General features: G+C 39.7%; 1 protein-coding gene and 1 non-coding gene across 2 annotated transcripts; both read left to right on the top strand.

Moving 5' to 3' along the window:
- Window positions 1-1,615: 1,615 nt before the first annotated feature.
- Window positions 1,616-22,380, top strand: sol (small optic lobes). The gene is made up of 21 exons (XM_073089376.1): window positions 1,616-1,942; window positions 4,331-4,462; window positions 5,557-5,615; window positions 5,695-6,991; window positions 7,682-7,828; window positions 8,468-8,598; window positions 9,188-9,314; window positions 10,812-10,933; window positions 12,514-12,607; window positions 13,195-13,337; window positions 13,878-13,990; window positions 14,463-14,643; window positions 15,469-15,668; window positions 15,960-16,056; window positions 16,224-16,408; window positions 16,607-16,857; window positions 17,316-17,480; window positions 18,313-18,424; window positions 18,610-18,882; window positions 19,499-19,641; window positions 20,161-22,380. The coding sequence occupies exons 1-21, from the start codon at window positions 1,701-1,703 to the stop codon at window positions 20,348-20,350; spliced, it is 4,404 nt and encodes a 1,467-aa protein (XP_072945477.1). The 5' UTR covers window positions 1,616-1,700; the 3' UTR covers window positions 20,351-22,380.
- On the top strand, window positions 9,910-10,057 carry LOC140754599 (U12 minor spliceosomal RNA). The gene has a single exon (XR_012103681.1). It is a non-coding gene; the product is annotated as a U12 minor spliceosomal RNA (small nuclear RNA).
- Window positions 22,381-22,576: the final 196 nt, after the last annotated feature.

The raw sequence follows: 22,576 nt of genomic DNA, 5'->3' as shown, positions 1-22,576 counted from the left end.
AAAAAAAAAAAAAAAAAAAATATAGGATGTGTAGTGGTGCGTCGTTAGAAATAATACTCCGAAGCTATTTACACGACACACTATATTACAGATTTATATATTACAATTGAGAAGCGAAAGTAAGCGAACAATGAAAATGATAAAATATTATTTTTCGTATATACACTATTGACACGACATCCTAACTGACATTTCTTCTTTTTCATCTCAAATATTAGGTTTTAGATATAGAGATAGAAGGAAGTTTGTAGGTTACACTCTATAGTTAGGTACAATCTGATACTAACCGTAGATATTATAACAAATTTTGCAAAGTGCATCGGCATTGCTGTTGCGAATATTGAAATATCGAGTAATATAACATCTGCTTGCCCGTGGGGTAGTTGGGTAGGTGGGGTAGGTGCCCCGTGTTGGGGCGTCGGGGAAATGCAGGTAATACAACCCCAGTGTAAGGGGATGTGCTATTTATTGCCTCATAAACGTCATAACTAATCCTTGTATTGCTTGTTTCAAAAATTTATAAATTGCAAATTTTATAAAAAGATATCGTTTTAAAATAGAAATTTGTGGTTCGATCGCGGCACTAGCGCCACCTATATTTGTCTTCTAACAACAATGCAGCGATTTTGTGTGCTGATTTAGTTTGGTAAGGTAAGGACGATATTATATGAGACGTTCCAACTTAGTTCTCATTTAGCAAACACATCTGAATGACTTTAAGAATATACTGCTTGGTGATGGATTACTTCTTTGCCACCAAACACAATTAATTGTCTTACTTATCAATGACGCGCTGGATGTCGAATGCTGGGCACCCTGTCTATAATAGCTAGCTAGCGTAATGATTATACACACTGGGGCAAAGCAAAATTAACATAAATTGTTATAAAGATATTTATTATGTCAACGATGGTGCGTGTGACAGCCGTGCGCTATAATTCAGCGGTGCGCGTCTGCCTCGAATAGCCTCTTGGGTCCACTTCGCGAGGCAACGAGCATAAATTATTGTTCATATAGGTTTCAATATTGTCCATGACCTAAGTCTGTACCTAAGCACGATTATGTTCAGACCCTGTGCATATTACTCTTTGAATTAATCACTCCAAATTAATTATGAATTTGTTCAAACTTTGTAGATATTTTAGTCTAAAACTACTGATTACTATGCGATACTTATGAAGCTATTACCTACACTACTTATTCTACCTATTTAATCTACCATTTACAATTTAATTTCTAAATACCAAATATTTTATACTCTTCAATTCATTATTCAATTCACTACATTTTATCTAACGCAAAAATGTATTGCTTTGGTTCTATCGGTACTAAAGCGACATCTGGTAAAAGTATTTTGTACCAGTATAGCGTAGCAACGGCGTTCAATCAAAATACATTTAAATGTGAAATATAGATGTCTCTGTAAACTTTTTCAGTGCAATTTTAAAATAGAAGTATTGCATATAACTGAGAGAGTTATATTTAAAATTCACCGAACAAGTATTGATGATAAACATCATAAATTAAAATTAAATCAAGTTAATAAACCTGGCCGCAATTTTTCAAATCTGACAACACTGTCTTAAAAAAAGTTATACACAAACAACATGGTGGATCAGCTGTTTTCATTTTCTGTACGCCGAGAATTGTTTCTATAAAACCGACGATTGTTATGGTTTCATAGCCATGTGTGAATTAAAATGGGCTCAATCGCGTCTGTGCTGCAATGGCATTGTCAAGCGTGCGGTCAAATCAACCCTACGGAGAGTGTGAAATGTTTAAAATGTGGTACAAAAAGGGTTTCGAGTCATGACAGTGGTTCACAAAAACGCTTTTACACGGGAGACTCGTCGTCGGAGTACGCTTCGCGGACAGAACAGAGCGAAGGGACGACTCCTGGGTCCGAAGCGATCGTTATACCCACAACAAATAATTTTAATAGGTGAGTTTCGTTCGAAATATTGGTATACAAATTCCTTGTTGGCAATGTCAAAGAGTATCGATTTTTCCCTGCCCGTATTTAGGTTATATTCGTCGTGTATTTTGTCGTTGCGTGTGTGTAGACGAAGTTCATTATCGGAATTATCGACTGACATACTTTTTCTGGCGGGTATATGTCAGCGTTTCAGTAAAATCGTCATTGTAATGGTGTTCTGCGAACAATGGTTATAGGTATGTAACAAATGCACTACATTGATTAATATTATACTTCGATCTTTTGTTAGAGCGTTTTAATTATAGTTTCAGTTATTACAAGGTCTTTGTATGGAAAACTGCGATTGCTTTAGTCATTATTCAGGTTGAGTTTTTTACTTGTCATTCAGTGGGTATACTAGTGCATGTAAATGCGATCGTTACGTTTATATTACATTTCAGCTTCGTATATTTTACTGAAAGCTGAATATGATAATAATATGTATTAAAAGTTGTTTGTTTGAAGCAGTTTGTTGCCAATTCTAATTATAACAAGAATGGGCAGTGTTCTCACAGAGGCTCTTCACATTATTGTTTTAGTTTTGTGCTAAATAATCATAATTGTCTGTGATTCTGCTTTGTTTTAAACTAAAAGCTGGTTTTTCATTAAAATATTGAAACATTAATCAGTGGCAATATGAAGTGTAATTGTGTTTGATAATGTAAACCATGGCTTAAAGGTTCACTGAATAACACTATGGAATAACAGGCAAGATATTCGTCTAATTATAACATTACTGTGTTTTGTGTTCAATAGCTGTGTCCTAGGCATTCACTTAAAAACTCATATTGTGTATTGAAATTTATTCATGTGTGTGTTATTGTGAATACTTAAACGGTAAGTATTTGAATATATTCTATCAGTATGATCTACTATTAGTAATCCTTAACCCTTATGATTTTTTTATGAAATAAATAGGATAATGGTTACAAGTTACAGAATTTTTAATTCCGATTTGTTCTACTAAAATTATCATTAAAACATTGTGGAAACCGGTTTCTTTTTTAGTATTCATTAACTAGTGGAACATAATAGAATTTACTTTGAATATAAAATTTGCATGTTAGAAAGTTGCCAATAATGGTTTTGAAGCATTTGTAGAGTCTGACAAAATGCTACTCTATATACTTTGTCATATATACTTGGTCAGGAAATCAATACTTATATTCTTAAAGGTGTATAACATTTTCCAATTGGATTATATGCTTGGTCAATGGAAGACCTTGCCACTGGCCGACCTTTGGCAGTTGTGGCCTTCATCTTACACATGTAAGCAATCTGAGAGATCTGTACAGTCAGAGTGTAATCTTCCATAATAATGATCATATCAGTTTAACATTAATGGACAATATGTGAATATTCCCATTATTCTTTTGCTCTTTCTTAGAAGAGACACAGGTTATTGCAACAAGTAGTTCCCAAACTTTGTTAGTGTGATGGAGTATAGGTTTTTAAGACAAGTTTCAAGTCAATTTTGTATGTGTAACAAGTGCTTCTAATTAATGGTGGTTGGAAGGAAAAATGGAAGGATGTCGGTGGACACTTATATTTACAAGGCATTTAAAGTTAGTCCTCAGGGGTGGCAATGTGCCGCTGGCCACATTTGCTGCCTTGATAGTATAATATAAGTCTTATTGTAGATATAATAGACTAAGTACTTCCCTAAAGTATAGTCCATGTAAAACTGCTAGTCCACTCTGAATATAGAAATGAATCTTGTCGTCATAGTCGTCGAAGGAAGAACCCTTTGTGGTTCGACTCCGGCGGTACCACCGCCACACCTATTTCTGCCTAATAACAGCAGTGTTAGGCGCTGCTGTGTTCAGGCTTGAAGGGAGACAGACTTTTCCGAGGCGTTCCAGCTTAGTCCTCAGGGGTAGCGGCGCATCTGTGGCCGACCTCAGATAGGAATATCTAATCTTATCTGGGGTTGATTACAGATGTCCATGGGCGGCAGTAGCCACTTATCATCCAGTGGACTGTATGCTCGTCTGCTACTCCTATATCATAAAAAAAAGAAAAAAAATTGCATGACCACACCTGCTCACAACACGACACACAACTTCAGAGCTGACTAGCTGTTCGGCGCGGACTACACATGTGAAAACATTTTTCGCATTTGTTTGCCAAACAATTTGGTTTAGCTATTGACAAGCTTAAGTGTAAATAAAGAAAAATAACTGCTGAATCTTGACTATTGAGCGAACTTCGATTTCACTTCACTTTTGTTCGGTAGTATTGACTGATTGACGTCATTTACTTTTATCAATTAAACAATTTTCAAAATGTCCTCACCTCACTGTATAAATACTAGTATAAAATAATACTCATTTTTGGTCTTTCATAACATTCCAGCGGATGGTCGTGTGTGGGCTCCGCGCCGCTGGCGAGCCGCGCGTGGCGCTGCGGCTGCGGCCTCCGCAACGTGTCGGCCGCGTGGCGTTGCGCCGCCTGCGACGCGCTCGCGCCACACGCGCCTGTCTACAAGTACGCACACATTACACATACACATATACACACATATTACATATACACAAAAGTAGGTACTTATATCGACTGCAACTGAATAGATACAGTAACGCGACTATTCGCGAGGCAAGTAAGCATTCTAATTGGTAACAGTAACAAGTAAAAATTACAGTTGTAAATTTAATAGGTACATGAATAAATGTTAATAATAATAATAATAATCTATACATATAGAATCAACAAATAACTGAACTTAAACATAATATAACTGTATTCAGATGATATCATTGTTGTTTATAGTTATAGTTATATACACTACTTATAAACAAAGTATTCACATAAAGTTAATGCTGATATAATTTAAAGTAACAAAAATCGCATGTATTACATTAACCTGAATTCTGTAATCCAAATACAGCTTATATTACATAGGTGTTTAATCCTCCTAAGTGTGTGTTTGTTTGTTGTGTTTGTGTGGCTAATTTTAAACTCTTAGATGATGAGGCTGAAGTAAGTAAAGTACTATGGCGATGGAACTATTAAAGTTAGCTGCCTCTTTTTAAAATACCTCTAAAGGTTGTTATTATATTTTTTACTAGCTGCTAATACTCATTGGTAGCATATTCACTATAGACTACATACCCATTTTCTGCATGTGCTAAAGATATAAAACTTTGAATCATTTACAGTAAATTTTATTACTAAATAACAAGAAATTATTAAAGCTAAAATATATACAAAATATTTCTAATTAACAATATATACAATCAAGAGTAAAAAAGATAAAATCATAAATAAAATAAACCATCTAAACTTTGTCGACATATGAGTCAGTATGCACATGGTTATCACATTTTTTGTTTGGTTACGTCTGTTTTAATATGGTCTACAACTAGAACAGATGGAACCAATAGGTACTTTTAATTTTGTTATTTGCCTACGGAATTTGAGACTATTTGAGAAATAATAAATTTGTGATACTTATTGTAAGTGGCCAATGAGTGTGTCAATACATTTACTTAGTCATTTGTGTTTTTCGATTGATGATCTTAAGTATTAATAAAATTTAAAAGAATATACATGTAGTTTATAATTATTTTTTTAAATTACAGGTTGTCCGATGATGAAGAGCAAACTGCAGGGATGACGGACCAGGACAAGTCTGATCAAGGTACTAAAAGAGGTATAAATATAATCGTAATATGTTACTTTCAAATACTTTTCTTAATATATAATCTTATTGGTTACAGACAACAGTATGATAAGGTCCAATACCCTAGCAGTTCCTTCATACAAGCCTTCGTCAAGTTACTCCGATGGCCGCCGTCTGAACTTGGATCTCCAGTCCTTGCGATTGTCTCCCACTCAGCTGACGGACCATGCACATGGCGTCACTAGATCCCTGTCTCATGGATCTGTGATCAATTCCCAGCATAAGTGGTGGAATGTTGAGGAGGCGAGAGGAACAATCAACAGGCCCACTAGCTTGATGGTCTCGGAACGGTACGGGTACAACACGGCGCAGTGTAACCCCAGAGAGTCGTTCCTAAGAAGCCTTCACACAGTCACTCGAAGACCGAAGAAGTGCAACGAGAGCAAGTCGAACTGGGAGCTGAATTACGTCAAGGACTACCAGAGAGAGCAGAGCAGAGGGCTCCATCTGAAGAAATGGGCGTGTGCTAAGTGTACGCTGGAGAATTCTGGCATCAGAACGCATTGCGAAGCCTGTCTGTCACCGAGAATCTCGCCGCTCGCAAGGATCTCCAATACGAGAGGCTTGAGCGTGACGACGCTGGGAAGACATGAAACGTTGAGTGGGAGAGATGGGGCGACGTCTCTTCCAACCTCCGGTGGTGTTATGATAACAGTTCCGGATTGGCCTCAAACTGGAAGTACTGCCCTGGGCGAGCCATTTCGAAGGTCAATCAGCGCTCAGAATTCCCCAGAAATCCGACCGACGTACAGAAGGTCGTTCTCGGAACACACCAACGCTGAGGTGCGTCCGGTCGGAAAAGTCATTTCGAGCAGGCGGAGTCTGAACGAGTACCAGAAATCCATGGTAACGTACTGCAATACAGTGAACCCAGACGAAAGACGGGAGAGTACCGGAGACAAGAAGACTGACGAATGCAACAGCGAATTGATCGACAAGGAATGCAGTTGGGACACGAACGCCGAGGGTGTGATATACGCGTTGCCGAACAAGGGCAAGTACAAGGATCTGAACCTTCAGCTACAAGTGAACAACAATGGGACGAGGTACTCGTACGTGTCAGTGCAAGACACGAAGACAGTGATGAGTAACTCGCAGAACGAGGCGTTGTACTCCAACGACATAGGTGACGGTGATTACGCTAGGATCGATGAACTACTCGGTGCGGAGAACTGTATATCTCCGGTTAGTGAGAGCAGTAATCTAAGGACTTCGCACATCGGTGCGTCGCGAGCGCCCAGTCCGAAAGTGTTCAACATGTTGCCGTCTATCGGCAAGGTGTCCTACAATCCCCGGGAGCCGACCAAAGTGCCTTCAACACAACAACAGACATCGTAAGTGCCCCACATTTTTTGCATATTTTATTATTGGTTATGGAAAATGTTTCGTTAAAGAATTTTAATAAACTAAGTAGGAATGTAATATTGGAATTTTTCCACCATTTCATTTATTATATATGACAATTCTAAATTGCAAGTTTTTTTTATCGAGCCAGTTACAACGTCTTAACGCACTAAAATGTCTGCAGCTAATGTGGCTGGTTTGACTAATAAAGCTGGCATGGCAGATATTGATAATAGGTTTCAGGCAAGACGATAGCGTCTTGCATTATATATAGCTATTATAAACGAATGAGCGCGAATACGAGCATTTAAACTTACACGCGTGTATTTGTCATTTGCTACATAATGTCACCTGTTCGCGGCGCATTTATGGTGCTTTGCCATGTTACTGCCAATGAAAGGATCATCATTATTCGTGCACATAATTGTCTTTGTCGAGAAAATTGTATATGTAGTGGCTGTATGCGATTAGTAAAACCGAAAAATAATCAAAAGAAATCTAAAATACCGTTATTTTCTAACTATGACCAATGTGTTAGTAAAGCTTAAATTAGCGTTTGAGATTTATTTAATAAACAACTGTTTTAGACAAGAAAATAATTTTAGATTACTTTTCGGTCAGTCAGCCGAACAACTTGCCGAATTCGGTTTTTGCTAATCCACACGTGCGTGGTGTTGCAGCCGCGAGGCGGGCACGAGCGCGGCGCGCATGTGGCAGTGCAGCGAGTGCCGGTTCGCCTACAACGCGTGGGGCGCGCGCTGCGACGTGTGCCGCAGCGCGCGCCCGCCGCACGCGGTCACGCTCGCGCCGCCGCCGGAACGCGCGAGGTTTGTGCTCTTTACTGACTTTCTTTCTTTCTTTTGAACCCTTGGAACCCTCTGGTTTGACGTCGTCAGAACGCGCGAGGTTTGTTAACTATACTGACTTTCTTTCTTTCTTTTGAAGGTGGTAGAACCCTCGGGTTTGACGTCGTACCGCCGCTACACCTATTAGCAGCTATTTTTTATAATATAGGAGTAGCAGACGAGCATGCAGTCCACCTGATAGTAAGTGGCTACTGCCGCCCATGGACATCCGTAATCGATCCCAGATAGGATTAGATATTCCTTCCCGAGGTCGGCCACAGATGCGCCGCTATTCCTGAGGAATAACTAAGCTGGAACGCCTCGGAAAAGTATGTCTCCTTTACCATACCCTCAAACCAACACCCCCACACCTATTTCTGCATATTAACAGCAGTGTTAAAAGCTGCTATATTCGGAATTGAAGGGTGTGGTAAGGGAGACATAGTTATTTAAAGTGTTCTAACTTACTCCTCAGGGGTATCTGTTGTCAATCACAGACCTTCATGTCATTGGGGGTTAACTACAGACGTCCATAGGCGGCAGTAGCCGCTTCTAGTTTGCTACTTCGATCTTTTAAAAAACTCACTAGCATTATTAACTTTTTAATATTTCTATTTCCAGGCCGGGTGTATCGTCAGAGGCGGGCGGTGTGAAGCCGGAATTGAACCGGAACGAGCCGCCCAAGAAGTTGACCGTGCCCATCGCGTCGCTGGACCACGACTTGAATAGCGACGAACTTCTCTTTGCTGTTGGTGAGTAGACTTCGTTGATGCTTTGTATTGATGGTTAAACCCAAGGCAAAATGTATTTGAAGATGGGATTAATATTTTTTTAGTTTATTTTATTACTTTAAGTGTTATGTATTCAGTAATTATAATTGGAAATAAACATGAGCTTTCAATATTGGAATTAAAATCCAAATGGAATTTATTTTAAATTGATTCTATAAAACACTTTTGGAACATGAACTAAGTACTGCTTTGGAAGGTAACCATTGCAAGAAACTCAATACAATTTTTAATTTATCAATCTTTATTTTTTAAGACTATCAGTTTCTTTGCGATTTTTTTAAAGTATTAATGTGGTAAAATGTATAAACAGTGTAAATACGCGTTATCCCGATACCATTTCCGTATGTCAGGATTAACTATATTCCTATATAATACATAAAAAGTTCAATAGGAAACAAAATATATAGATGATGAATAGATAACCTCATTCCTTTGGGAAGTTGGTTATATAAAAATCATATTTAGATACAGTCTCGTACATATTTGCATTAAAATACGTATTAGTTTGCATTTTCCATATTGGAGCATAACTTCAATTTTTTGTGTACAGATTCGAACCCGACACCGAGCGCGGCGTCGTCCACGTGGACATGTGCGCGCTGTACTCTGGTCAATGAGTCAAGCGCCGCCGTATGCGCTGCCTGCGCAGGGTCTAAACCTTCGCCGCATCACTTTTGGTATGTAATCACATAGACGGGCTAAGAAATGCGGCCTCTTGATCGAGAGGTCCTAGGTTCAAATCCCAGGCACCTCTGATTTTTCTAAAGTTATGTGCGATTATTAAATTCTAATACTCTCGGGCTTCTAGAATGAGAGACCGAATATAAAACCACTGGGAATATTTTACGGTATATTTTGGCATAAAATTATCGGTACTTGTATGTACATCTCAACATTTGCAACTGCTAAGTGTAATGTTCTTCTAACGTATCATAAAACTGAAATGATTTATTTTATGTGCTAATTTATGTACGAGTCAAACTAATAATAATATTGGCAATTGACTATGGAAGGTTTCGAGCAACCAAATATAAAACATTACTGTATAGAAAAATATTGGGGGAAAATACATCAAAATTTCGTCGAGTTTGTTCTTGAATTTATTGTGAAAAATATACATTAAAAAATAATAAACAAATTATAATTATTAAACAAATTTAAAACGGCTTGTTTCTTAAAGACGCCAATAGATGGCGCTACGTGTATCCTGAATCACGCTAACGTTTCAACGTTGTAGAATGTATAAGAGCCAGACCGACCCCAGTACAAATCGTGCCTCAATCTATTGAGTAAGGAAATTATTGGGCCTTGGTAACGCTTGGCAATGTCCTACTAGGGCGAACGTATTTTTGTAGGGCCTAGGTCGTCCTCTGAGTTGCACGCCTACTTTGCGTGCGATTCGAGTGAAGCGATCTGCCTGTATAAAAGACGAAAGTCAATGAAAGACTAAATTATTTTAATATAATTTTGATATTAAATTCGAAGAATTATAGATTAAAAACATTAAATATTTATAAATACTATTTATAATTACTATTTGTAAATACTAATTATAATGTTTCAATAGTTTTAAATTTGTTAATTGTTATTTAATTTAATTGTTTTAGTTTTTATATTTAATAATTAAATACTAAGAACTTAATTAATCAAATTATTATTTTTTACACGCTTTTTATTAGCTTCACCTGTATGTTTGTATGTTTGTAACCGACTTCTTTGGGCGCGATTTTGCCCCACTTTAAACGGCCAGATTTCGTTCAAACTTTGTAGATTTATTTCACAATTATACTATTTACTGTTCCTTAATTGATTCCTAGATTCATTTAGATTTTCTACTTTTTAGTTAATTTTATCATAAAAGCGTGTTTTTTAGTTTTTTGAACTATATTTATTTTGTATCAAATTTCCTATTACGCTCAGAGCGTTCGATCCTCGGCTACACCGTTTCAAATAGATTTAGATTTTTCTGAATCGAGATTTATATTGTGTAATGTGTTCTGGGTATTTGTGTATGTGTATTGTGTATACTTATTTTGTGTACTCTATTTGAGTTTCATTTATATTTGTAAAATTTCCTCCAATTTCTATTTTAACAATCTTTACTCATGATGATTTGTAATACACGTGAAATTTATTATTATTTGATTATTTAATAAGCCTTTGTTATTTTCCAGGTCATGTAGTTCTTGTACGTTACGGAACCCGCTGTCTGCGAATCTTTGTCTTGCGTGCAAGACTCCGCCGGTGCCCAAACATGGGGTTATGGGGTCTTCTACAGAGATCAACCATGGTGCCAGTAAGTAGTGGTTAATTTTTTGTCCTTGTATTTTAGTTTAGTGAATTGATAATTGTTTTGTTATTAAAAAATGTTTTCTACAATCACAACCCTATAGTAGGACACAAACTTAGATGAATACACAAACACACAGGCCCAGAATTCTGGGCCTTAATTTCATCATTTAGATATTTCGACCTATCCGTAGAATAAAGTTTCTTCTGCAAAATCATTACTTTTCAGGAGAGCGATTTGAAATATGTCAAGCACAAAATCAGCATTAACATTTTTCTTAATTATTCTAGAGGATCGAGTCTTTCCCCAAGCATGTAAAATACTAATTACCTTTGTTTTCTTTAAAAAAAATGGTTAAAAATGGTTTATTTTTATTAATTTTTCAGTGTTTATGTACACATGTGACGATTAATTATGGAAATGTCTACATCGTATGTACACATATAACCTTATTCTTGGGAAAACTGTTAACATCATGTGTACATATAACTTTGTTTTATGTAAATAAGTATTGTGTCCAAAAGTTATATGTGATAATGTGTGAAAAATATGTTAATAAAAGCCAAGATTACGCGTATTTCATTCTGAAATCATAACCATTCTACTTTTATAATAAAATTACGTATTGAAAATCATAATTGCTTATTCTAACAAAGATGTGCGCACGGGTCGCCTCGCAGAGAACAAAGTCACGACTGTCGATGCCCCATCCCGTGCGCTTGCGACTGCGTCAGCCTAGACGGCGAATAAAGTTACTCGTACGCATATCGCCTCATTCTTTGGAAAAATAAATCACATGTAACTTTATTCAACTGGTATCTTCGAAACTACATAACATTAAGAAAAAAATATTTTACTAACACATTATATAGGTCCGCTTGGTTTTATAACTACAATAAAAACGATTTGGTAGCAAAATCATATATTACTTTGTTCTTCGTATAGGTCGATTTGTATGCTCGGTGATCGAAGCCAGGAATCCATCTGTTTGTATATTGTCATTGTAATTGATGAATACTAGATTACTTAGATTTTTATGAGTTTTGGAGTTCGTAATAAAAACCTTTTACGAACTGCACTGACATGTTTTATTGCTTTTTTCAACAAGACATAGACAATGGATGACACTATTAACTATTAATTTTACAGACAATACTATAATAACCAAAAACAAAAAATAGATAATTAGATAATTTATTAGTCCTATGACCATAGACAGTAATATGATTTCAAACCAGTATCGACCATGACTAATGTAGACCAATTAATTTCGCGTATTTATTAATAATAATCAATTTGAACGAAAGTTTTTCTATCAAATATGTATATTTGATTAGTTTTGCCCATTTCCATTTTAAAATATTAAACTACGGTAGGCATAAAATAGTTAAGATAAATTGATAAATTAGTCCTTAAGGGTATCAACGCATCTGTGACCGAGTTCCGAACTTCAATGGTGACAACGTTTGGCAATAAGTGCGTACAGTGTAAGGTGGACTGTTTGGTCGAATAATTTCGTAAAAAGAGCAATGTAAGTCATCGTATAATTGAAATTTACACATTGAAAAGAACATCTTTTTGTTTAGCTGGTCGCAGTCCCTCACCTCGGCGTAGTACGAGACATACGCCAGCACTGCCGCGTCGCGGGTCGAGACATAAAACACCGCCACCAGAACCTAAGTAAGTACAAGTTATGGATTAACTCTTTCTTCATCCTTACTTATGCTTAACAGCATTATTATCTGTTTAAAGTGTTATTCTAAATGCAGTGTTGTCTTGTTTTGTCGTTCGTGCAACAGTTCATTACCTTCCTTCCTTAAACATCTAAAGAAAGTGAAACTTTTATGAAATGGTCATTTTGAATGGCGTTGATTTGGATGGTGATTATGTCAACAATATTTATTTAATATTTAAGTTTTTTTTTTTGGTTCAAATTTCGTAGGTTCTAATTCCAATGTTTTCGTTATCATGGGGGAGAAGAGTTTTTATTCACTTTTGTTGCTTATTTTTCGGGGCAGTTAAAATTTACTGAAATTCTGTTTACACAAAACATGATGATTTACTTCGTGTTTAAAGCACATTTCTATAAGTATCCACGTACGTACGCGTACGTACACATACGGACACGCACACACAAAAAAAGGGGATACGTTGCTGGGGCATCATTACTAATTTCTTACGGTGGTTCTTGGACACGTGGGCGTAGTACCCATATTTTCCCTATCTGTTCGTTAGTTGTTACTGCATGGCAATCTGTACGTTACCAGAGCGGAGTCGTCTGAGTGGGCGTGTTCGGAGTGCACGTACGTGAACGGCGGCGCGGCGGCCGCGTGCGACATGTGCCAGTCGCCGCGCGCGCGCCTGCTGCCCGCCGCGCCCGACCAGCCCAGCCTCGACGACGACGACTCGCGTCAGTATACTAATGATGGGCGTGACCCTATCTGTACATCTCTGTAGAACTGGCACATCGACAACGACTCGCGTGACTATACCACTGCGGGGTGTGACCCGATCTGTGAGGAACAGATCTGTAGAACTGGATCGAATCGACGACTCTCGTAACTATACCAATGTTGTGCATGACCCTAGTTATACCCCTATAACTGGATCGACATGGAAATCGACTACGACCTCCTCTGTACAACTGGATTGACATGTATAACGACTCGTGTCACTAGAGCAATGGTGACCACGCTCGCCATTCTCCCTTTATACTGTGATGACTGTGACATCTAAACTACGGTAACTCGTGTAACTATCCCACTGATAGGCATATTGTCCATAGGTACATACCTATCGGAATTAGAAAACTTTAGGCGGATTTTAGACCATGAAACAATATACTGACAGTTTTTGAAGCTATACTTTTGACAGGTATTAGAGCTCATTGAAAATTGTATAGTGTCGAGTATGAATAATTCATAATATGTTGTGATTTATATTTTTCCAGCTGAAGGCTCTGACGGTGAACGGCAAGAGAGCACGCCGATGGAAATCCTCCGGTTGAGAGAAGAGAGTCACGCTTGGACGCAGTGGCAAGAAGTTTTAGCACAGTGTGGTGCTGTAAGTAACATTATTACTTATTAGAAAGGCGATATTTGTTGTTTTAACAGAGACAGTTGTGACTTTATTTTCAAAAAGTTAAAGAAATATTTGTGTTTTAAAAATATTCATTATTATATAAATTAATCTTTACACTTTATTTTATTACTATAAACATCTTTACTTTATTAATATAAACATTTAAAAAATACATTATTGTGGCAACTTTCCGCCACTTGTCAATATCTAACGCCACATGTTTATAAATCACGCTATCGAAATTTTCTCAACATTTTGGGTATGTTAGCTGCATCGACAGTATCAGTTCGGAGCTTTCATTTACAACTCGGTCATGATCACGCCTGTCGGGAGTTCTCCCTTTGCCAAACTACTATTAATGCGTCATATGTGTCATTGTCGTAACATCATACGTTGGTGTCCAAGTATTCTATTTATTCCTCTTAAGCTTAAACATCTATTTATTATCTGTTAGACGGGCGAGCCGTACGTGGACGAGTCGTTCCCTGCGTCTCCGCGCTCGCTGTACTACGGCGGCAGCGCGGAGGGCGGGGCCGCGGCGCGCTGGCTCCGCCCACACCAGATACACGTGGACGCGGACCACCGCCTGCCCTGGGTGGTGTTCCGCGACCCCCGGCCGTCGGACATCTCGCAAGGTAATATACCTTACAGGACACACGTGCTAGGGTCCTTACATGTTCCACTGGAGGTTCAGGGAGGGGCGCTTAAAAAAGTTGTTTAAGTGTTCGTTAAAAAGTTATTTAAATTATTAGAAAACTTATTTTGACTGAAGTTTTAATTGTGTTTTGATTTGAAGAATGTGTATAGGGGGATACAAAAAAGACATTTTTCTTAGTGCTCAGGGGTAGCAACGCATTTACTTTTGAACCTCCAATCCTATCCTCTTGTATCCTATTTGTAATTTATTATTTATTAGTAAGTTGATGGCAGTCACCTCTAACCTTCAAGTGAGTTGTTAGTCGGATTAGTACTTAAAAGTACCTTAATGTCTTTCCTAGGTTTAGGTATTTGGTAGGTCAGACTTGCTTAGTAACTGACGGCTGCAATCCGCGCTAGCATTGCTTGTAAACAGTTCGGTGTACGTTTTGTTAATTAGTCTACATCGTTGAATTACTGGATAATATGTATTGTCGACAGGCAGTGATAGCCTAGTGGTTAAGAAACTCGGCCTCTCGATCGAGGGGTCCGAGGTTCAAATCCCAGGCACGCACCTCTGATTTTTCAAAGTTATGTGCGTATTAGAAATTAATTATCACTTGCTAAACGGTGAAGGAAAACATCGTGAGGAAACCTGCATACCTGAGAGATTTATAAAAAAAAATCTCAAAGGTATGTGAAGTCTACCAACTTGGCCAGCGCGGTGGACTATGGCCTAATCCTTCTCATTCTGCGAGGAGACCCGTGCCCAGCAGTGGGACAGTATTGGGTTGGTGATGATGATGATGATGAGGTATTGTTAGGTGTGCTGGGCAACTGCTGGTTGCTGTCGGCGCTGGCGGTGCTGGCGGAGCGCTCGGCGCTGGTGCGCGGCGTGCTGGTGCGCGCGGAGCCGCCGCGCGGCGCCTACCAGCTGCGGCTCTGCAAGGACGGCCGCTGGCTCACCGTCACCGTTGATGACCTCCTGCCGTGTAATAAGAAGGGGCACTTGGTCTACTCGCAGGTGAGTGGTTATGGGTAATTAGGCAATTGCATGGTGTCCATATAGCCAGTACGCAGTATGCTGGTGCTGGTGACGATCAACTGTGGCTCTGCAAGGATAAATGCTGGCTCACCGTTACCATTGACGACCTGCTGCCGTGCAATAAGAATGGACACCTCGTTTATTCGCAGGTGTTATAATAACTACGATACAGACACTTCAGCCCATACGACAATCTTTACTTCACATATGCCAGTTTTAGTCTACGTATTTTGTTTGTCATTAAATAAAATAATATTGACACTATTCCAGGCAAAAAGAAAACAGTTATGGGTGCCGTTGATCGAGAAAGCTGTTGCGAAATTACACGGATGTTATGAAGCCTTGGTGTCTGGAAGAGCGATTGAAGGTAAGAAATATTTCGGAATGTATGAAAAATTTAAATTTAAATTTAATGCTGTGTATTTCTCTATCTGTTGATAGATTTTCGTTCACTCATTTGAATGAGTCTTTTTTTCAGCGTTGGAATATATGAATGTATCGCCTATATAAAATTCATTTCCATTTCATCCCCAGGTCTTTGCACCTTGACCGGAGCACCCTGCGAGTCGGTGTCGCTGCAGGCGGGCGGCGCGGGCGGAGGCAGCGGGGGCGGAGCGCCCCTGGAGCAGCTGGACCGCGACCTGGTTTGGGCACAGCTGCTGTCCTCGCGCCAGGCCTGCTTCCTCATGGGCGCCAGCTGCGGCGGAGGCAACATGAAGGTCGGTATAGTCACGCCAAACTTCTAGTCCGCTCTGAAGTTGTTGCGCGCAGGTGTAGTCAATGCGGTGTGTTCAACCGCAGGTGGAGCCAATGCGGTTGAACACAACTACAAGCATATACTCCGTAGCAATGTAAGGGCACACTACAGAGTAACTTTATGTTGTACAGTGAATTTATAACGTTAGTGCTATTTGCAGGTGGACGAAGAGGAATACCAGCGCCTCGGGCTCCGCCCCCGCCACGCCTACTCCGTCCTCGACGTGGTGGAGGTGGGCGGAGCCACACCGGTGAGGTTGCTGCGCCTGCGCAACCCGTGGGGCCACTACACGTGGCGCGGCGCCTGGGCGCACGGCTGCCCGAGGTGGACCGAAGCCCTACGCAGGGCGTTACCGGCGCACGCGGACAGGGATCAGGGTGTCTTCTGGATTAGCTTTGATGATGTGCTCAAGTAAGTTGTTTGCTGTTTTATGTGTGAATGTGTATGTGTGTGCGTGTTAGTGTACGTGTGTGTGTTTGGGTGCGTGTGGCAAGTGTCAATTATCTTTGTCGTTTTACTACATAGGAAATGATTTATGGTTATGGTTATATGTTATCGATCTTGTTATATTTCTTAATGTTTAAAGTAGCAGCTTTATTATAGATCAAAATATTTTTTTATCTTAAAAGTTGCTCTTGAATATGGATTTGTATAGAGTGTGCTTACCCCGTTAGGGTGAATTTGTTACTTCACTTACTTTGACACAAATAAGAATGATTGAAGCTTATTTCCTCTTTCATACGTACCTACGTCCTTTACGTTTACGTTACGACACATACGTAATATACAAATACGTATACGGACGTATGCACACGAACTTACAAACGTTACCCTCATATATGTAGACGCCAATTCGTCGATATTCGCAGATACTTCGACTGCATCGACATATGCAAGGTGCGCGTGGGTTGGCACGAGGTGCGCCTGGCGGGCATCCTGCCGCCGCTGTCGTCCACACGCCACCTCACCTGCCTGCTGCTCACCGCCACCCAGCCCACCGAGGTGGACTTCACGCTCTTCCAGGAGGGGCAGAGGTCAGCTGATTGTTTAATTTAGTTTCAAGGTGGTAGAACCCTTTGTGGTTCGACTCCGAGGGCACCACCGCCACACCTATTTCTGCCTAATAACAGCAGTGATAGGCGCTGCTGTGTTCCGTTATGAAGGGTGTGGTAACGGAGACATACTTTTCCTAGGCGTTCCATCTTAGTCCTTAGGGCCAGCAGCGCATCTGTGGCCGACCTCAGGTAGTAATATCTAATCCTATCTGGGATTGATTACAGATTTCCATGGGCGGCAGTAGCCACTTTCCATCAGATGGCCTGTATGCTCTTCTGTTACTCCTACTATTATAAAAAAAAAAGTTATAAATATATTGTGCTAAGTGTTGTCCCCGCTGTGTCGTCCACTCGCCACCTGACCTGTCTAATACTCACCGCCACCCAGCCCACCGAAGTGAATTTCACGCTATTCTATTAGGAGGGGCAGAGGTTAGAAGTTATACTTCTATAGCAATGCCAATATTGGAAAAAGGTTACGAGCTCATTTTTACAACACCGATGTATAAAATCGATGATCGATAATGATCGATATCGATCGATCGATAGCCTAACGATAGCCATAACGTGACGGACTCATTCGTTATATGTTACAATTAAAGTTGGCGTTGTTACTAGCAATTATTTATTTGATTTCACTTTATTTTTATTTCTTAAAATTGCATGCAAATACTGATACACGGGATGTAATTTTTGGGATTATTTTTGTTTTGTTAAATTAAAAAAGTTACACTTCTTTCGTTTGAATTGTACGTATTTCGTCTTAACCAATTGTCGTATTTTTATTATTATATTCGTCAAATATTTGCAGAAATTCGGCAAAGAGTCAAAGGTCACAGCTGGACCTGTGCGTAGTGGTGTTCAGAACGAAATCAGGACCGAGCGCGCAGGTTGGAAAACTGGTTGCCCACAGTAAAAGACAGGTGAGTTAACTTCTATATTTTTTTAAGCGAGCTAAATAAATGACCTAGTTGTGTATTACTGACTCACTCACTCATTCATTTATTAATGTTAGAGTAAAATTTCAGTAACATGTCATATTTGACTGAACTAGAACCTTTCTAATTTTAATTTTAAATCCTGAGCTAAAGTCTTTCATCTCCCCCAGGTACGAGGCTTTGTTGGCTGCCACAAGATGTTGGAAAAAGGCTTTTACTTAGTGGTCTGTTTGGCCTTCAACCACTGGCACACTGGCCTGGAGTTGGCGGACAGTTCGGCCTGGCCTCGCCACGTGCTAGCAGCCCACTCCTCGAAACCCCTGACTGTTGAGAGGCCTTCACTACACCCCCATATCTTAGCTGATGCTATTATAGGACTAACTCTCGCAAGAGGCCAGAGACATGAGGGTCGGCAGGGCATGACTGCGTACTACTTGACTAAGGTAAGGAACTTTTAGAGTCCGCGCCAAATTGCTAGTCCGCTCTGAAGTTGTTGCGCGCAGGTGTAGTCAGAGAGCCAATGCGGTCGAACAAAACTGCAAGCATATAATGCGTAGCAACAGTAAGGGCACACTAACGCAGCTATGTATCCGCGGGCGAGAGCGGGCAGCGGGGGGTGTCGGGAGATCCCGCGCTGTCTTCGTCCCGCTAATATCTACAATTTGCTATTGCGATGCGACTCGTTTCTATATTCAGAGGAGATTATAAGTTTGGCGCGCATTAAACTATTCTATTTGAACCTGAGGACTTAGAAAAGTTGAGGCCATAATCTACACATTGGTTTAGGTTAGGAGAAACAAGCTTCTTTGCGTTACACATTTCTTTTTTGTAAATGTTCCTTTATGTTCTGATTTAAAGGAGGTGGTAAACTCCTCTAAAAATATTTAGACTGCTTACAGATATTTATGGGCATATTGAGTTAATCCCACTGGCCTAAATAATTACGGGATAGTATTATGACTTTATTAAATAAAAACGAAAATTAAGAGATTAAAATAACTACGGTAATTCTTAGTCGTGACTTTTGGATTGTATCCAACGACAATTTGCTGCTTCCAGGGATGGGCAGGTCTAGTGGTGATGGTGGAGAACCGGCACACGGACAAGTGGATCCATGTGAAGTGCGACTGCCAGGAGAGCTACAACGTGGTGTCCACCCGCGGCGAGCTCAAGACTATAGATTCCGTGCCTCCTCTGCACAGGTGGGTTTTGTTAAAATGTTTACGATCAAAGGTTTATAGTGAAAATCTATTTATTGGTGCATTACTACCATTTTAAGGTTTTATAAAATTTTGGAACTGTTTTCAAGCAACTGTTTTGGCTTCTCTCAAGTTGTACCGCCTGTTATTCAATGATAATAAATAACCAAACAATCCGCATGGAAACAGCCCTCTCAGTAGCGGGCGTAACGGATCCGGCCTCTTTGTTTTTGGGATAGAGCTGGAGCTGGCGGTACTCTATCCCATCAACAAAGATGATGGCCTCGTGGCAAGCTGGTTGTTTTGATACAGAACACCCTCGTATCCCATGCTAATGCCTCGGTTATGGGGGTACATAATGGGAGCAGCCTAGTGGAATATGTTCCAGATCTTCACTAGTTGTGGAAGGGGACGCGTGAACTCAGTTGTGCGATATTCAAATGGTTGCAATCACTAATAATTTGCATGCAATATTATTCTTCAAGTTCATGCCACTCACACTCAATGTATCCCTTGTTCCAGACAAGTGATAATAGTCCTAACCCAACTCGAAGGCAGCGGCGGCTTCTCTATCGCCCACCGGCTGACCCATCGCTTAGCAGCGGGCGCTCGCCTCCAAGACTGGGCACCGCGCGCGGAGCACGAGCCCCGTCATAGACCGCCGCTCGCGCGCAGACTGCACGGGCTGCACGCGCCGAGGCTGATCACATAGCGCACGTTGGTGACACTGGTGGGTAGATGGCGCTGTTTACAATTGATATGAGGTGTGTGCGAAGTGCGAGCGCCGTGAATAGATGGCGCTGTTTATGTGCGCTAGCGGTGGGTGGATGTGTGTGCGAGGTGTGCGCTGCGGTACTGGACGGCGTTGGTTGCTGCGCGGTTCACACATCGCTTGGTAGCGGGCGCTCGGCTCCAAGACTGGGCACCGCGCGTGGAGCACGAGCCTCGTCACAGACCGCCGCTCGCGCGTAGCTTGCACGGACAGCACGCGCCGCGGCTCATCACCTAGCACCTAGCGTTGGTGGGGATGGTGGGTAGATGGCGTTGTATACAATAAATGCGAGGTCTACGCTGCGATACTGGACGGCGTTAGTTACAGTTGATTGATTAGAGGTGTCGGTCATTCGTAGATGGCGCTTTAAACAGTCATTTTTTTATTTATCAACGGTTCTTGGTGGAACGCGTTGTTTACTGTACTGTATCGTATTGTATGTAGGCATGATACTCGCTGTTAAATGGCGCTGTTTACAGTTTATCGATGTTAGTCTAATCGTTGCTAGATTGCGTTACTCACAGTCCATCGCTCGTAAAATCTTAAATGGCTTCGTTTTCTTGATCGTCAGTCATTATAAAAAAGGAACTACGTGTATTGTATTGAATTTTCGTCTAAATTATTCGATTGTTTTTCTTACAAGTCTATACTAAATAACAATAACAGATATTGGAGGCTACATAGAAACAATTTCGGTGGATTGTATGCAACGCTATCGTGTAACGAGTTCATGATAAATGTCGTTTTGATGACGAGATTATCGGTCCTATGAACTGACTTCGCTGCCAGTATAACAAATACTATGTTAATATAGAACCATCCAAGTGACTGTCAAAATATTGGTAAACAAAATATAACGCGTATTGCAAGTACACGTTCGATGTAAAATGTATAGTAGGACATATTACTCGATATACAAAATAATCGTATGTATTTTTACCAATTCATAGACGCACAAATAAAGTGGAATTGTGACTCGTTCTAATAGAAATAATTTAAATATTGATGTCTATATTTTACTTGCTGCAAATATATCAAATTTTACTTTTTTTTTGTAAAGTCGCAAATGGGCATACAGTCTACCTGATGGTTAATGGTTACTGGCGCCCATGGTCACTCACAGTCAGTCTCAAATAGTTTTTTATTCTGAGATCAAACTTAGATTTCTTGCTACCTTAGCATACAAATGAATCTCTGGTGTAAGTGTTTCTCCTTGTTACACACTTCAAAAATAAGTGTTTAATACCGCCATTTAAAGACATAAATCATTGTGGCGAACGCGGAATTGGAAATGGCGACACTTAACATAAAATGGCGACACAAATATACATTTGGCTTTGATGCAGAAATTTATTTATTTTTGACTAATAACTAGCGAGGCAATGATGTGATTTGATGTGTGTAATGGTAATGTAAATACTTTTACTTGACTTGAGAACTAACTTAGCTCTTTGAAGGCATTTACAGAGGTCCTCCAATTAATACTGAGGCAGACTGTATAATATGCCCTTTGATTACATAATGTAGCCGTTTGATAAAGGTTACCTACCTACCTACTTAACCTAACCTAAAGTTTTTAAGATTATTTTTCTCTTGTTTAGGTATAACATTGCAAAAGAAAACATTTTTCACTTTAAAACTCGACCGGATTAGTGAGAAAAATTATTATAAATCAAGAAATAATACTTAAGATACGAATGGAAGCGATTTCGATTAATTGTATCCAATAATATCGTATGTATAAATATGTGGTTTATTCTATAAGGGATATGATTCAGATTAGGTATTTGTATTCTGAGTACCCCCATTTTAGGGCCGAAAGGTTCAAAATCGAACTGCCATAGATAAGTAAATAGACACGGCACAATAATATTAGATCGCGCGTAATAATGCTTATTGTCTTGTACAAGGTTCAAAATGCAATGGCGGTCTGATTATTATGTATTTTACACAAAACAATGTATTGATGTCAATAAATCGCAATAAATTGCAATATGAAATTAATTTTACCCATGAGACAGTGAAGGGACGTTTCGTACGTTATATAAGGTCCGTTTATATGGACGCCGTTAGTATTGATAAATAACGATAGGAAAAGTATATTTGTAAACTTTTAATTATAGTTTGATTTTACTCAAAATATATCAATCACTATGACTATTTTAG

This window comes from Epargyreus clarus, unplaced genomic scaffold (assembly GCF_041222505.1).
Source record: "Epargyreus clarus isolate Ecla_fem2 unplaced genomic scaffold, WU_Ecla_fem_2.2 ptg000029l, whole genome shotgun sequence".
NCBI lineage: Eukaryota > Metazoa > Arthropoda > Insecta > Lepidoptera > Hesperiidae > Epargyreus > Epargyreus clarus.
Note: the sequence above shows the minus strand (reverse complement) of the source record. Positions and strands in the feature narration are given on the sequence as shown.

Excerpts from the sequence above, each read along its gene's own strand:
- sol (XM_073089376.1), top strand. The coding sequence starts at position 1,701 with ATGGGCTCAATCGCGTCTGTGCTGCAATGGCATTGTCAAGCGTGCGGT. Across the intron at positions 4,463-5,556 it reads CCACACGCGCCTGTCTACAA|GTTGTCCGATGATGAAGAGC; the intron begins GTACGCACACAT and ends TTTAAATTACAG. Across the intron at positions 18,425-18,609 it reads TTGCCCACAGTAAAAGACAG|GTACGAGGCTTTGTTGGCTG; the intron begins GTGAGTTAACTT and ends CATCTCCCCCAG.